We start from the raw sequence: 15,172 nt of genomic DNA, 5'->3' as shown, positions 1-15,172 counted from the left end.
TGTTTAAACTTGTTATCAGTATAAAAAGACACCTGTGCACACCCTCAAACAGTCTGACTCCAAACTCCACTATGGTGAAGACCAAAGAGCTGTCAAAGGACACCAGAAACAAAATTGTAGCCCTGCACCAGGCTGGGAAGACTGAATCTGCAATAGCCAACCAGCTTGGAGTGAAGAAATCAACTGTGGGAGCAATAATTAGAAAATGGAAGACATACAAGGCCACTGATAATCTCCCTCGATCTGGTGCTCCACGCAAAATCCCACCCCGTGGGGTCAGAATGATCACAAGAACGGTGAGCAAAAATCCCAGAACCACGCGGGGGGACCTAGTGAATGAACTGCAGAGAGCTGGAACCAATGTAACAAGGCCTACCATAAGTAACACACTACGCCACCATGGACTCAGATCCTGCAGTGCCAGACGTGTCCCACTGCTTAAGCCTGTACATGTCCGGGCCCGTCTGAAGTTTGCTAGAGAGCATTTGGATGATCCAGAGGAGTTTTGGGAGAATGTCCTATGGTCTGATGAAACCAAACTGGAACTGTTTGGTAGAAACACAACTTGTCGTGTTTGGAGGAAAAAGAATACTGAGTTGCATCCATCAAACACCATACCTACTGTAAAGCATGGTGGTGGAAACATCATGCTTTGGGGCTGTTTCTCTGCAAAGGGGCCAGGACGACTGATCCGGGTACATGAAAGAATGAATGGGGCCATGTATCGTGAGATTTTGAGTGCAAACCTCCTTCCATCAGCAAGGGCATTGAAGATGAAACGTGGCTGGGTCTTTCAACATGACAATGATCCAAAGCACACCACCAGGGCAACGAAGGAGTGGCTTCGTAAGAAGCATTTCAAGGTCCTGGAGTGGCCTAGCCAGTCTCCAGATCTCAACCCTATAGAAAACCTTTGGAGGGAGTTGAAAGTCCGTGTTGCCAAGCGAAAAGCCAAAAACATCACTGCTCTAGAGGAGATCTGCATGGAGGAATGGGCCAACATACCAACAACAGTGTGTGGCAACCTTGTGAAGACTTACAGAAAACGTTTGACCTCTGTCATTGCCAACAAAGGATATATCACAAAGTATTGAGATGAAATTTTGTTTCTGACCAAATACTTATTTTCCACCATAATATGCAAATAAAATGAAAAAAAACAGACAATGTGATTTTCTGGATTTTTTTTTCTCAGTTTGTCTCCCATAGTTGAGGTCTACCTATGATGTAAATTACAGACGCCTCTCATCTTTTTAAGTGGTGGAACTTGCACTATTGCTGACTGACTAAATACTTTTTTGCCCCACTGTATATACACAGTAGGTGAAAGAAAAGAGAGAGAAGTATAAAAATGACACAGAAATTAACCCCCATGTATCACAAGTAAACATTTTTTTATAATAAGTCAAATAGAAAAAAAAAAAACTGCCGCTCTTAAAACTGTCTCTACCAAAGAACAAACGAAAATGTGTCTGATCATGAGTGAGGAAAAATGGAGATCTGTGCAGTTTGAGGGAAGGTGGCACCAAGGGAGGAGAACCCATAATACTTGTGTACTAGTAAATGTCACTAAACCATGTTCCCAACGCATCAATAAACCCAAAGCCCAAAAAAAAGCCAAAACTCTTCAGTGAATATGGTGGAAGCCCCCCTGCCATCAAGTACAATAAGGATGAGGCATAGCGGATAATGACATGCCCGATCCATCCGTGCCTCATAGACAGGTGTAGGGAGAGCCGCAGCTTGGACTGTATGTAACTACGTTTTCTTTCTCTCTAATTTAGGGCTTGCGGGATTCGCCCGCTTGTGTGCCGGAGACCAGTATGAGGTAAAGCGGACACGTTACATCTGCATTAATACTCGCCGTAAATGTATCGCTACTAAATACAACACTGACTATAGGGCTAATAGTTAGGGAGTCAGTCTAGCCAGAGAACTTTATAAATGACTCCTCCATATGCAGTACATGACAGCCTGTGGCAGCTGGGGAGAGTTGGAGATAACGGGGGTCCTCGTCTTTCCATTTTATTTTGGGGAGAGCTACATGAGTCTCTTCTCCTGTACATATTTCTATTGCTGGCTCCCACCCCCTGCGGGACCCCCTGACAGGTGCAGTACTGTGCACCACTGCAAGTCGTCATTATAGAAGCATGAAAAGTCCTATTGCCACCCATAGGCTCCGCTTATTCTAGCCGCTCGTCCGCTCACATTTGTCGTAATTTTTATTTTCTGATTTCCATCAGATTTTTATGAAGTATGGCCGACAACGCTGGAAATTAAAGGGACGCATTGAAGTAAATGGAAAGCAGATTTGGGACAGTGAGGACATGGTGTTTCTTCCACTAATCACGGAGTTCCTGTCTATAAAGGTACGAAGGCTGCAGATGATCTGGCGGCCAAAGCTTGGCCCAAACGTGGTGACCAATGGCAGCACAACTGTGAGACAGAATCACGCAGCCATCGGACATCACCGTTTTTTTTTCTTTCCCAAAATTGCTGCTTAAAAACAACGAAAACATTTTATCACAATTAAGTTTGTTCCTTAACCCCTTTTAGACGGTATGTCAAAGGTCGTGACCCTGCCCCTGATGCGGGCTCCGATGCTGAGCCTGCTTCTAACACAAATGACAGCTGACCAGCTAATCAGTTAAATGCCGCTGTCAATCAGCGCTTTACAAGTCCCGCCCATCGGCGCCCCTGTCATGTGAGGCACCAATGGGTCGTCATGACATCCAGGGGTCTACATGGCCGGCATTCATAGGAGGTTGTCATTTCGGCTATACATAGCAGCTGAAGGCCTCCTAAGGGAACTATTGAAGCCAGTAAAAAGTAAAAAAAAAAAAAAAAGATAAATTAAATTTAAATACTAAAATAAAAAACAAGTTGAAATCACCCTTCTTTTTGACCCATTGAATATAAAACAATAAAAAATACACATTCGCTATCGCTGTGTTCAGAAATGTCCAATCTATCAAAATATAAAGTAAATTAATCAGATCAGTAACGAGAAAAAAATCGAAACCCAGAATTACGTTTTTTTGGCCTCCGCAACACTGCAATAACAGGCGATCAAACCATCCTATCTTCCCCCAAAATGGTACCAATAAAAACATCAACTCTGGGTACAAAAAAAATAAGCCCTTACCCAGCTGCAGATCTTGAAGAATGGGGAAGCTATGGGTCTCAGAAAATGGCAACTTAAGCAATTTTTTTTTTCTTACAAATTTTGGATTTTTTTCTCCCCACAATTTAAATAAAAAAGAAACTATACATGTTTGGTATCTGCATACTCGAACTGACCTGGTGAATCATATTGTCAGGTCAGTTTTATCATATATTGAACCTGGTAAATTAAAAAAAGCCAAAAAACAATTGTCAAACTGCACTTTTTTTTTTGCAAGTTCACCACACTTGGAATTTTTTTTTCAGTTTTTCTGTATGTTATATGGTAAAATCAATGGTGGAATTCAAAAGTACAACTTGTCACACAAAAAAAAAACAAGCTCTTATGTGGCTATTTTGAAGACAAAATAAAAAAGTTAAGGCTCTGGGAAGAAGAGGCGGTAAAAATGAAAAACTGAAAATCACAAGGTCTTAAAGTGGTTGTCCAGGAATTGGCTATTGATGACCTATCCATTGGATAGGTCATAGGTACCAAGTGTGTGGAGGGGAGGTCTAACACATGGAATCCCCACCGATTTGGATACTAGCTTGTGGAACGTCATCTGTCCATCACGTCCTACAGATGACATTGCACGAGCCATAACAAGTCAAAAGCCACACCAGAAGGAAAGAGATCCGTGGGCCTCCCGTCTATCTGCCAGGTAGCACTGACCTCGACTCCGGACCGGAATCCTGTGAATTGTTCCGCTCCTCTATAGCCAGCATCTTAGCCCGGGAAAATCCTTCTCAAGAAGCCATTGAGCTTTCAATTCTTGTAAACTCTTACAGATATCATCAGTTATTGATTAATAGTGGAAACCAGAATGTTGGCGTTTGTATGTAAAACAGTTGAATTTCTTGTTCCTGCAGGTGACAGAATTGAAGAGTCTAGCCAACCACGTCATAGTGGGCAGTGTCTCATGCGAAACTAAAGATCTCTTTGCAGCTCTCCCCCAGGTTGTCGGGGTGGATATTAACGACCTGGGAACAATCAAGCTAAACCTGGAAGTCAATTGGAAGTAAGTGGAGGCAATCGAACAGAAATCTAGACAGATCAGCCGTAGCGTTAAAACTACCAGCTTAAAAATTGTATAAATCCCCTTGGGGCACAAACTTGGTCCCAGATACTTAGAAATTACGAGGTGCGGCTTCCATGGTTTGGACTTGTTTTTTTCTGCATATTGGATTGGGATCTGGAGAAATTGGAGGCCAAGTCCTCACCCTGGACAGTATTCCATGTTCCTCAAACCATTCCTGGCCTATTTTTGCAGAGTCCTAGCGCGCAATATCTTGCGAAATGAGGGCGCTGATTGTCAAAGATCACAGCCAGCGGGGGTCGTATCTGAACCCACCCGCTGTTATCTTTTGAGTGAACAGCTCTCCGCTGTCCCCTATCGTCCAGACAATTACACGATTGACTGATGATCAACGGAGGAGGCCGTAGGCTGTTTCCACTAACAAGCTGGTTATCGGGAAACTAACAGTGAGCGTATGGTATATACACCTTCAATTCCATGGCTGTTGTCAGCAATCTGCCCACTATTGATTTGTGGCTTCTAGGCAGGGGTTACAGTTATGAAAATATGTATCATCTTCTCTGATTCGTCCTGAAACTGAAAATGTACATGACATCACTATTGGATCTATACACACTCGAATATTTCTATCTTGACCACGGAGGCAGGCTGGCTATTGTAGATATAACATTTCCCTGAGTGATCAAAAGCATCTTACACTTTTCAATCTATGTGTAAACACATTACCTTTTTGTTATCCAAACCTCAAAAAAGACCTTTCCTGTATTAATTACCTATGCAATCTATAAACTTTTGTCTACGCACAATAAACAACGTCGCTGTCACTGCAGGGGTCCCTTCAAAAAAAAAAAAAAAGGAGCTGCCTACATGTTAGGCCACTTTCACACTTCAGGCTTTTGGTATCCGGCATGGTGCGGCGAAAAACCGGACTGCCGGATCCGGTGCCTGTTACGACCAGATCTGGCTTTTTCCCCGTGCTGTTTCATTGGTGCCGCATTGCGCCGGATGGCAATGCGGTGCGTCCGTTTTTTTCTGAATCCGGAGAAAATAGCCGGACCAGCGTCTGGAAAAAATGTTGCATGCAACGTTTTTTTCCCAACGCCGGACCGGTTTTTCGCACTGCGCATGCCCGGAAACCTTCTCTGCCAGGAATATATCCGGCAGAAAGAAGGATCCGGTGTCTGCGTTTGCGGCCGGATCTGGTAATCCGGTTTTTCGCCGCACCATGCCGGATACCGAAAGCCTGACTTGTGAAAGCGGCCTTAATTAAGATCGTCACATCCGAACTATACCCGATTTCCTTCTTCTTTATGCCCATTGTACCAGTCTAGTTCAAGGCAGCTTAGATTGCAAACTCTTGTCCTACTGCAAAAGAGAGAGGAGGAGGGAGGGGAGTGAATGACCCCCTCACTAGTGGCTTCAGAGATTTTAATATTTTGTATGACATCGATGATAGGGAATACCGCTGCCAAGAAGAAGAACAGTGTTTAGCTGAGTTGCCTACATTGGAGCTGTTCCCGGAGCAGTGTCATGCCTCTTCTGGATTTGGAGCAGTCTCTTCTCCTGATAATCGGCGCACACGCTACTTGCTTTGCACATGAAAACCATGGTTCATGAGACCAAGCCTCCTTCCTCCATTGCTTGGTGGTTTTGTTCCGATATTAATGTGCCCATTGTGAATGTTTTTTTTTTTTTCAGGCATTGGGCACGGTGTATCCTCACACCATTCGGTCAACTTTTTCAGCAGCCTGTGTTCCAGTAGTTCTCTAAGATCAGGCCGGAAAGTCTCGCATCTCGTTAATCAGGAACCTATTAGCTTGTCGTCAGTAAACCCCTTGTTCTTCCATCACTATTTACTGTGGACAAAAACCATAAAGGGTGACCTAATTTCATAAGGCACTTCCAAAATACCATTAAACCTATAAATTACAAGAAGTATATGCCAAATAAATTTAAAATTCAATCTTTATTAACATTATTGACAAACAATTGGTAAAAATTAATTCTGTTAATTTAGTGGGTAGACACACAAATGGACCTGAAAACACAGGATCAGTAATACCCAATTAATGAGCTAATGATCAAAGTAAATAAAAAAGAGAAAAAAAACATGAAAAAATTAATACTAATACAAAAAAGTACTATCTGGTACAATTGGTGCTTATATGGTTCAATGGATATGAAAACAATTATTTTCCAATCAATGTGTGAATAATGGATTATTCCTAACGTTCAAACTGAACTAGAAAGCATCTATAAGATGTCAGGACATTATATCCATAATATATGAGCACTAATGCTAAATTACACTATAGGTACTTAAATGAACCATAAGGATGATACATTTATTTTCTCATGAAAGCTATAATTTTTGTTATACAGAGCTCATAACAGCGTAGAAAATATAATAATGTATTTATATATACCACTCCTCAAGTTACAGAAAAAATAACAGATAAACAAATTAATAAAATGCAATAGTGCTCAAAATGTCTTAGTGTATTCCTGACACAAACAAAATATATATATATATATATATATATATATATATGTGTATCTGCTTAAAAGATAATGCTATGATAAAGCCATAGTATATAATAAGTGTGCAAGTATGCTACTCACATACTATAAATAGTGAAACAACATTGTGCAGAAGGGAGGAGGAGGATAAATTATATTCACCTACCCCCTGTAGGAAGAAGCTAACGCGAAACGTGCATCCAGGGAGCCCTCCTGCAACCAGGTCATGTATACCCTCTGTAATTAGAATATAATTTATCCTCCTCCTCCCTTCTGCACAATGCTGTTTCACTATTTATAGTATGTGAGTAGCATACTTGCACACTTATCATTATACACTCACTGGCCACTTTATTAGGTACACCTGTCCAACTGTGTGTTAAGACTTAATTTCTAATCAGCCATACACATGGCGGCAACTCAGTGCATTTAGGCATGTAGACATGGTCAAGACAATCTCCTGCAGTTCAAACCGAGCATCAGTATGGGGAAGAAAGGTGATTTGAGTGCCTTTGAACGTGGCATGATTGTTGGTGCCAGAAGGGCTGGTCTGAGTATTTCAGAAACTGCTGATCTACTGGGATTTTCACGCACAACCATCTCTAGGGTTTACAGAGAATGGTCCGAAAAAGAAAAAAAATCCAGTGAGCGGCAGTTCTGTGGCCGGAAATGCCTTGTTGATGCCAGAGGTCAGAGGAGAATGGGCAGACTGGTTCGAGCTGATAGAAAGGCAACAGTGACTCAAATTGCCACCCGTTACAACCAAGGTAGGCAGAAGAGCATCTCTGAACGCACAGTGCGTCGAACTTTGAGGCAGATGGGCTACAGCAGCAGAAGACCACACTGGGTACCACTCCTCTCAGCTAAGAACAGGAAACTGAGGCTACAATTTGCACAAGCTCATCGAAATTGGACAGTAGAAGATTGGAAAAACGTTGCCTGGTCTGATGAGTCTCGATTTCTGCTGCGACATTCGGATGGTAGGGTCAGAATTTGGCGTAAACAACATGAAAGCATGGATCCATCCTGCCTTGTATCAACGGTTCAGGCTGGTGGTGGTGGTGTCATGGTGTGGGGAATTTTTTCTGGGCACTCTTTGGGCCCCTTGGTACCAATTGAGCATCGTTGCAACGCCACAGCCTACCTGAGTATTGTTGCTGACCATGTCCATCCCTTTATGACCACAATGTACCCAACATCTGATGGCTACTTTCAGCAGGATAATGCGCCATGTCATAAAGCTCGAATCATCTCAGATTGGTTTCTTGAACATGACAATGAGTTCACTGTACTCAAATGGCCTCCTCAGTCACCAGATCTCAATCCAATAGAGCATCTTTGGGATGTGGTGGAACGGGAGATTCGCATCAGGGATGTGCAGTCGACAAATCTGCGCCAACTGTGTGATGCCATCATGTCAATATGGTCCAAAATCTCTGAGGAATGCTTCCAGCACCTTGTTGAATCTCTGCCACGAAGAATTGAGGCAGTTCTGAAGGCAAAAGGGGGTCCAACCCCTTACTAGCATGGTGTACCTAATAAAGTGGCCAGTGAGTGTATACTATGGCTTTATCATAGCATTATCTTTTAAGCAGATACACATATATATATTTTGTTTGTCAGGAATACACTAAGACATTTTGAGCACTATTGCATTTTATTAATTTATCTGTTATTTTTTTCTGTAAGTTATTTGAGGAGTGGTATATATAAATACATTCTATTTTCTACTCTGTTATGAGCTCTGTATAACAAAAATTATAGCTTTCATGAGAAAATAAATGTATCATCCTTATGGTTCATTTAAGTATCTATAGTGTAATTTAGCATTAGTGCTCATATATTATGGATACAATGTCCTGACATCTTATAGATGCTTTCTAGTTCAGTTTGAACGTTGGGATTAATCCATTATTCACACACTGATTGGAAAATAATTGTTTTCATATCCATTGAACCATATAAGCACCAATTGTACCAGATAGTACTTTTTTGTGTTTTTTTCTCTTTTTTATTTACCGTATATACTCGAATATAAGCCGAGATTTTCAGCCCGTTATTTTGGGCTGAAAGTCCCCCTCTCGGCTTATATTCGAGTCATATACACCGGGGGGGGCGGGGGTGTCAGGTCATACTTACCCATCCTGACGCTGTCTCTTGAGCCCCCAGCTTCTCCGTGCTCTCTGTTCCTGCCTTCAGCGGTCACGTGGTACCGCTCATTAAAACATGAATATGCGCATATTCATGAGTTTTAATGAGCGGTATCACATGACCGCTGAATGCAGGAAGAGAGAGCACGGGGAGAAGCTTGGGGCTCAAGCGACAGCGTCAGGACGGGTAAGTATAGCGATACTCACCTGTCCTGCGTCCATGGCTGCTTGCTGCTGTCTGTCATTGGTCAGTGATTTCAGACAGCAGAGGGCGCAGTGACGTGATTAGTGCGCGCCGCGCCCCCTGCTGTCTGAACGTCACTGACAGATGACGCGGCAGATAGCGGTGAGCAGCCATGGACGCAGGACAGGTGAGAATCTGACACCCAGCGACGGAGAGGTGAGTATGTCATTTTTTTTATTTTTACATGCTGCAGCAGCGGCAGCACATGGGGGAATAATCTATGGAGCTTCTTATGGGGTCAGCATATGGGGGAATAATCTAAGGAGCTTCTAATGGAGGCAGCACATGGTGGAATAATCTTTAGGAGCTTCTAATGGGGGCAGTATATGGGGGAACAATCTATGGAGCTGCTTATGGGGGCAGTATATGTGGGAACAATATGGAGCTTCTTATGGGGGCAGTATATGTGGGAACAATATGGAGCTTCTAATGGTGTCAGCATATGGGGGAACAATCTATGGAGCTTCTTATGGGGGCAGTATATGGGGGAATAATCTATGGAGCTTCTTATGGGGGCAGCATATGGGGGAATAATCTATGGAGCATTTCCCACCCTAGGCTTATACTCGAGTCAATAAGTTTTCCCAGTTTTTTTGTGGCAAAATTAGGGGGCCGGCTTATACTCGGGTCGGCTTATACTCGAGTACGGTACTTTGCTCATTAGCTCATTAATTGGGTATTACTGATCCTGTGTTTTCAGGTCCATTTGTGTGTCTACCCACTAAATTAATAGAATTAATTTTTACCAATTGTTTGTCAATAATATTTACTGTGGAGTCTATGGGGTTACGCTGCCAGGAGCCAAGCTATTTTACACTAGAGACCCCGTGGAACTATTCCTGTGCGGGGGAGAAATATAGGATCTCCACATTTATCTTTATCTACACAGTTTGGCCTTGGACTAAAGCTTAGTTCACACCTTGCAGTTATGTTTATATATTTTTTTTTGTAATTTTTTGCCTTTTTTTTTTTCGCCAGTCCTTTTGACAAGGAAGACCAACCCTCGGCTGCTAGCACTGTGAATAAAACCTCTACCGTGAACAAACGATTTTCCACATTCAATCCGAGTCCCCCTGATACCCCCTCATTGCGGGAACAAGCATTTTATGTAAGTAGCTCTAATGTGCAAACTTAATTAATGCAGAAAATGTCCTCCAGGGCAAGGCTGATGTATGGTTTATGCATTTGTAGTTGAGGATTTCAATCGTTGTGGACATTTTTTTTTTCTTTTAGTTAAATGCATGTATTTGGGGCTAAAAAATACTTTTTGCAATTTGGTTTTATTAAAAATTATGCACCGTTCTGCTTTTACAGAATCTTTGCTTACCTGAGCATTCAACTTTGATGTGGTCTGTAATCTCTCATCTGCTGAGAAGCGCTCAGATATAGACAGAGAAAAGACTTATGAACGCATCGTCAGACAGTCATAGTAAGCTCACTGACAGATTCTCTGTTAACTCTTTCTGCAACTAGCAATAAAAAGTGCAATACGGGGGCTACAGAAGGCAAACGGTGCAAAATTTTCAATAAAAACTTCATTGCAAAAAATACTTATCTTTTAAATGCATGCATTTAAGTAAAAGAAAAAATTATCTTAAAAGGTGCAAAGAAAGGACAAAACTGAGATTTAAAGTATTGATTAGAAAAATTGTATATTACATCCTACTGTCTGTAGGTTGGCAAGAAACAACGAGGCAGATGAATGGAAGCAACACATGACTGTAGCACCAGACTACACATTGTTAGTTTGTAGTCTGTTACCGTGGAGACACATTGCTCTTCATAGAAGCAATATACACTACACTGTAGAGTTACCTTAAAATGAACCAGTTGGCTTCATTTTGATGGTGACAGCCAGTGTTAGTGCTCTATGGGTCCATGCGCCACAATTTCAATGATGCCTCTTTTGGTTCGGATACGTTGCACCAGAGTGAGTGCACTGGGGGGGCATATCTGCACACTTCCAGCACTTGGCTCCTCTGCTGTGTTCCCAGCCCGATGCCACCCTCTACTACTTGACTGACAGCAGAAACCGAGGATCTGGTGTGTGGTGTCAGCTCTGGTCCATTAGATGTGACCACGCACAACATAAAACTGTCTCTGCTGGGTGGAGAAAAAAAAAGTGAAGTTATACTGCAAGTGCACTGGGGGGTGTTGGTGCACTTGCAGTATAATTTGCATAAAGTAAAAAAAAAACAAAAAAAAACAACAGGATTTCTCAAAGTAAACACAACGGATCCGGGTCGTGGAGGCATCATTGGAATTGTGACATGCAGCTCTATATAACACTACATCTGGATGACTCCATAACATGACGCCGACACCGTCCCTTTAAGACTGAATATAATTACCTTTAATGAACTTTCCCCGTTAAACTATTCAATGATTTTATTTCTTAAATGAAAATCCAGCACGTTACATTTCACTGATGTCTGATAGCTAATTTTATCAGTGTTTGTAGTTTGTTTTTTGTATCAATTTTTATTCCCGATTTGAAAACAGAATACTTCTTTTTTTTTTTTTTTTTTTTTTTTTTTATCAGAACGCATTTCAATTTGAATTCCTTGACCTTCCCGCACTATTTCCACCCCCTGTATAATGCCTGTTCTTTATATTTATGCCACGAAAAGAGTTCCTTGTTGCCAGATCTGGGAAAGCACAGCTGGCCAATGCTTGTCATGCTCCGAGAGACCCTTACTGACAAACTGTCTCAGACTTGCTCGTGCAATGATGTCTCATCTGTCCAAGTTAATACTTATGAGCAAGACTACTATGTAAGTTTTTTAGATGTAGCATAGCTAATAAGTAAAACCTCCGGAAACATTCTGCTTTCTAGAATCCGTACTAAAGTTTACTGCCTGGATAGTTCACCGCTCCCATCCATGAAAAAATTAATGGTTCCTGCATTATTATTATTATTCTTATTTTTTTTTTTTTGCTTTTTCCTGCAAATTGTGTAATTGCAAGTGTGTATTAGTCTATGCAATCCCCATAGGATGCAGTGCTGGTGAATGTTTAGTCAATGGATAGAATAGAAAATGTTTTCTAATGAAATTGCTGGTATATATAGAATTTTAAGGGAATGTGTCTCATGCGCAATCTGCAGGCATTAAGGTACAGAGCAAGGGAAGCTGATAAGATTGAATAATGTCTGTAAAGCGCTGTGGAATTAATGGTGCTATAAAAATGAGTAAAATAAATAAATTAAAATATATAGTTTGTGAGAGGAGATTCAGTATAACTCGATATGTATTTAAATATCTGCTCTTTCTAGGCTTAGGAGTCCAGTGGGCGGGCCTAATTAATGATAGACCGCTTTCCTTATATAAGCGTGCATAAATTTATCATTAGTGTTATTCGTATTAGTTATCATTTATTTATATTTATTTTTTTAACGATTATAGAGTTGTCGATCACTGATTAGGACCGCCCACTGGACTCCTAAGCTTAGAAGGAGCAAATATTTAAATAAGAGGTTATACTGAATCTTTTCCCACAAAGTTTTATATATCAATCTGCTCAGCTCCTTCTGCTCTATCATGCCGCCTGCACATTGGGCTCCCATTTACCATGTGACAAGTGCATAGTTTGACTTTTTATAATGCAGAGAGTAAAAATACTATACTGCTACAACAGGATACAACTGGTGATGTCACCTATTGTGAATGGTGGCTCCAGTGTCATCTACTGTATATAGAAGTGTTATCAGGCTTTGTACAGGAGGAGGTGAGCTCTGATATCACCTATTGTGAATGGTGGTTCCTGTGTCATCTACTGTATATAGAAGTGTTATCAGTCATTGTACAGGAGGAGGAGGTGGTGAGCTGTGTCATCACCTATTGTGAATGGTGGCTCCTTTGTCATCTACTGTATATAGAAATTATCAGAATTGTACAGGAGGAGGAGGAGGTGAGCTGTGACATCACCTATTGTGAATGGTGGATCCTGTGTTATCTACTGTATATAGAGGTGTTAGCAGTCATTGTACAGGAGGAGGAGGTGAGCTGTGACATCTATTGTGAATGGTAGGTCCTGTGTTATCTACTATATATAGAGGTATTACCAGTGATTGTACAGAAAGGGTTGGAGGTGAGCTGTGACATCACTTATTGTGAATGGTCGATCCTATATTAAATTCTGTATATAGAGGTGTTATTAGTCATTGTACTGGACGGGGAGGTGAGTTGTGATATCTCCTATTGTGAATCCTGTGTTATCTACTGTATATAGAGGTGTTCTCAGTCATTGTACAGGAAGGGGAGGAGGTGAGCTGTGACATCACCTATTGTAAATGGTGGAACCTATGTTATTTATAATGTCTACAATACCATCTTTCCTATATGAGACACTCTGAAATCTGTTAGTCCGTTTTAACCCCTTGTATTCTATTACCTCTAGAATATGTTACGACGACAGGACGATTTGGAAAATGGAGCTGCCTGGTCTATTTCTTCCGAATCCTCGGATGATTCCTCCAGTCCACAGCTGTCTAGCAGTGTCCGACACGTTCCCAAGAACATTGTTCAACCCGAACTTCAGACGTCTGCTCCAGAGATAGAGATCTCCTTCACACAAAGAGAGGAGAGCCTGGACACAGGAGCTGACGCTTCAGTGCAGGAGGTGGAAAACAGTGGTAAAATAGTTCACGACAAGGTGGCGTCTACAAAACCATCGGTGGCTAACGGCCACGTAGTTTACTCAAGGACTCTGAGCCATATTAGTGAAGTAAGCTTTGATGCCTCAGGGTCGGACTTCCAGGTCTTGGACGATCCCCAGGTAATTTTACCGTTGGATAGCGATGTCTCAGAAACTGTATCTGTCCCGGTTAATTGTGAAACCGAGGACAATTTGCAAACCACTGGACAATCGGATGGTCCTCGGGAGGAGGAACCTGAAATAATACTCACCGAATCAGAGGCAGATCTCCATCCGGAGAGGACTGACTCCGCTCCGCCATTGTGTGCACAATCTCCAGTCCATGGGGCCATGCCTTGCGGGGAAGAGTTTGAGCTTTTGGTGGACGATGTTATCGAGATGGATCAGCAACAACCTGTGGTTCACTGTTCCCCCATTATTACTCCATGTTTGGACCCGGTCCCTGAAGAGAGGGAGAGTCCCATCCCTGAGGTCGTTCACTCGGACAACACAAAAAGGAGGATTGTTGACTGTGGTTTGGACGAGGCAATCAGTTCCTTGAGTTCATCACTTGACGACTACCGGGGACAGTTCCCTGAACTGCAGTCACTGGAAAATAAGGTCAAACACCTGGAAGAGATTCTCCTGGTAAGTTACTCATTATGTGGATTGCGGCAGGCAAGGGTTTTTTTTCCCCCTAACAATACTTGCATTGTTTCTGAAAGCTTAAAGGAATTGTCCGGTCCTGTGGTGAAGATCTGCAGTCACTCTATTTTGCGTGTGAGAGTACACGGTCGTGTGACTACAAGTATGCAGTTTGAATATATACAGTCACATACCGACTAGACATTGATTGAATTGAGCCAGGCCGAGCAAGTCTAGTTGGAATGTGGCCAAAACTATCACCCATAACACCAGAGAATCCTGACTGTGAGCGGTGCACATGCTGTAAAGATTCAGAAGTCCGGAGTTTCTGGACAACCTTTAGAAAGGGATTTACAAAGACTTGGTAGAGGTAATCTATATCAGATCGATGGTGGTCCGACACCTGGAATCCCCACCGATTATATGTTTGCAGCTCCAGTGGTATTCGGGTTTATGTAGCTTAAGGACCCTTGTTGTTCTCTTCACTATGTAGTGTCCATTTTTGGATGCTGCAGCTTAGTTCTTATTGAAGTGAATAGAAGCTGAACTGCAGTATCCAGGAACAGCCACTACACGGTGTATGGAGCTTCTGCGTACATCCAGCCACAGAGCAGCAAATGGCTGGTCTGCTATTGATGACCGATCATACGGCGCAGTCATCAGTATAGAAGAACTGGGCTGAAGAAGTCCGTGGCCACTGATGATGTTCTTTATTTGCTCTGCAAAATTGTAGTTCTTCAGGGTCCATACAGTTCAGTTTGGACTTGATTGAGTATTAA

At 42.1% G+C, this 15,172-nt stretch overlaps 1 protein-coding gene and 1 long non-coding RNA gene across 6 annotated transcripts in view; one reads left to right on the top strand and one right to left on the bottom strand.

Moving 5' to 3' along the window:
• LOC141092345 (uncharacterized) overlaps positions 1 to 15,172 on the bottom strand; it is a 96,861-nt gene that overhangs the window by 6,299 nt on the left and 75,390 nt on the right. The gene's annotated exons all lie outside the window — the stretch shown is intronic.
• Positions 1 to 15,172, top strand: part of RIPOR1 (RHO family interacting cell polarization regulator 1) — a 91,388-nt gene that overhangs the window by 51,223 nt on the left and 24,993 nt on the right. For 3 of the 4 annotated variants that reach the window (XM_073578409.1, XM_073578407.1, XM_073578411.1), the window contains 6 exons: positions 1,785 to 1,828; positions 2,244 to 2,369; positions 4,033 to 4,181; positions 10,092 to 10,221; positions 11,744 to 11,887; positions 13,512 to 14,396. In XM_073578409.1, the coding sequence (XP_073434510.1) occupies positions 1,785 to 1,828; positions 2,244 to 2,369; positions 4,033 to 4,181; positions 10,092 to 10,221; positions 11,744 to 11,887; positions 13,512 to 14,396 (1,478 nt within the window). The remainder of the gene's footprint in view (positions 1 to 1,784; positions 1,829 to 2,243; positions 2,370 to 4,032; positions 4,182 to 10,091; positions 10,222 to 11,743; positions 11,888 to 13,511; positions 14,397 to 15,172) is intronic. The other variant, XM_073578410.1, reaches the window with a different exon arrangement.

The sequence above is a fragment of the Dendrobates tinctorius genome, unplaced genomic scaffold (genome assembly GCF_039654945.1).
Source record: "Dendrobates tinctorius isolate UK_male_01 unplaced genomic scaffold, ASM3965494v1 ptg000059l, whole genome shotgun sequence".
Taxonomy (NCBI): Eukaryota; Metazoa; Chordata; class Amphibia; order Anura; family Dendrobatidae; genus Dendrobates; species Dendrobates tinctorius.
Note: the sequence above shows the minus strand (reverse complement) of the source record. Positions and strands in the feature narration are given on the sequence as shown.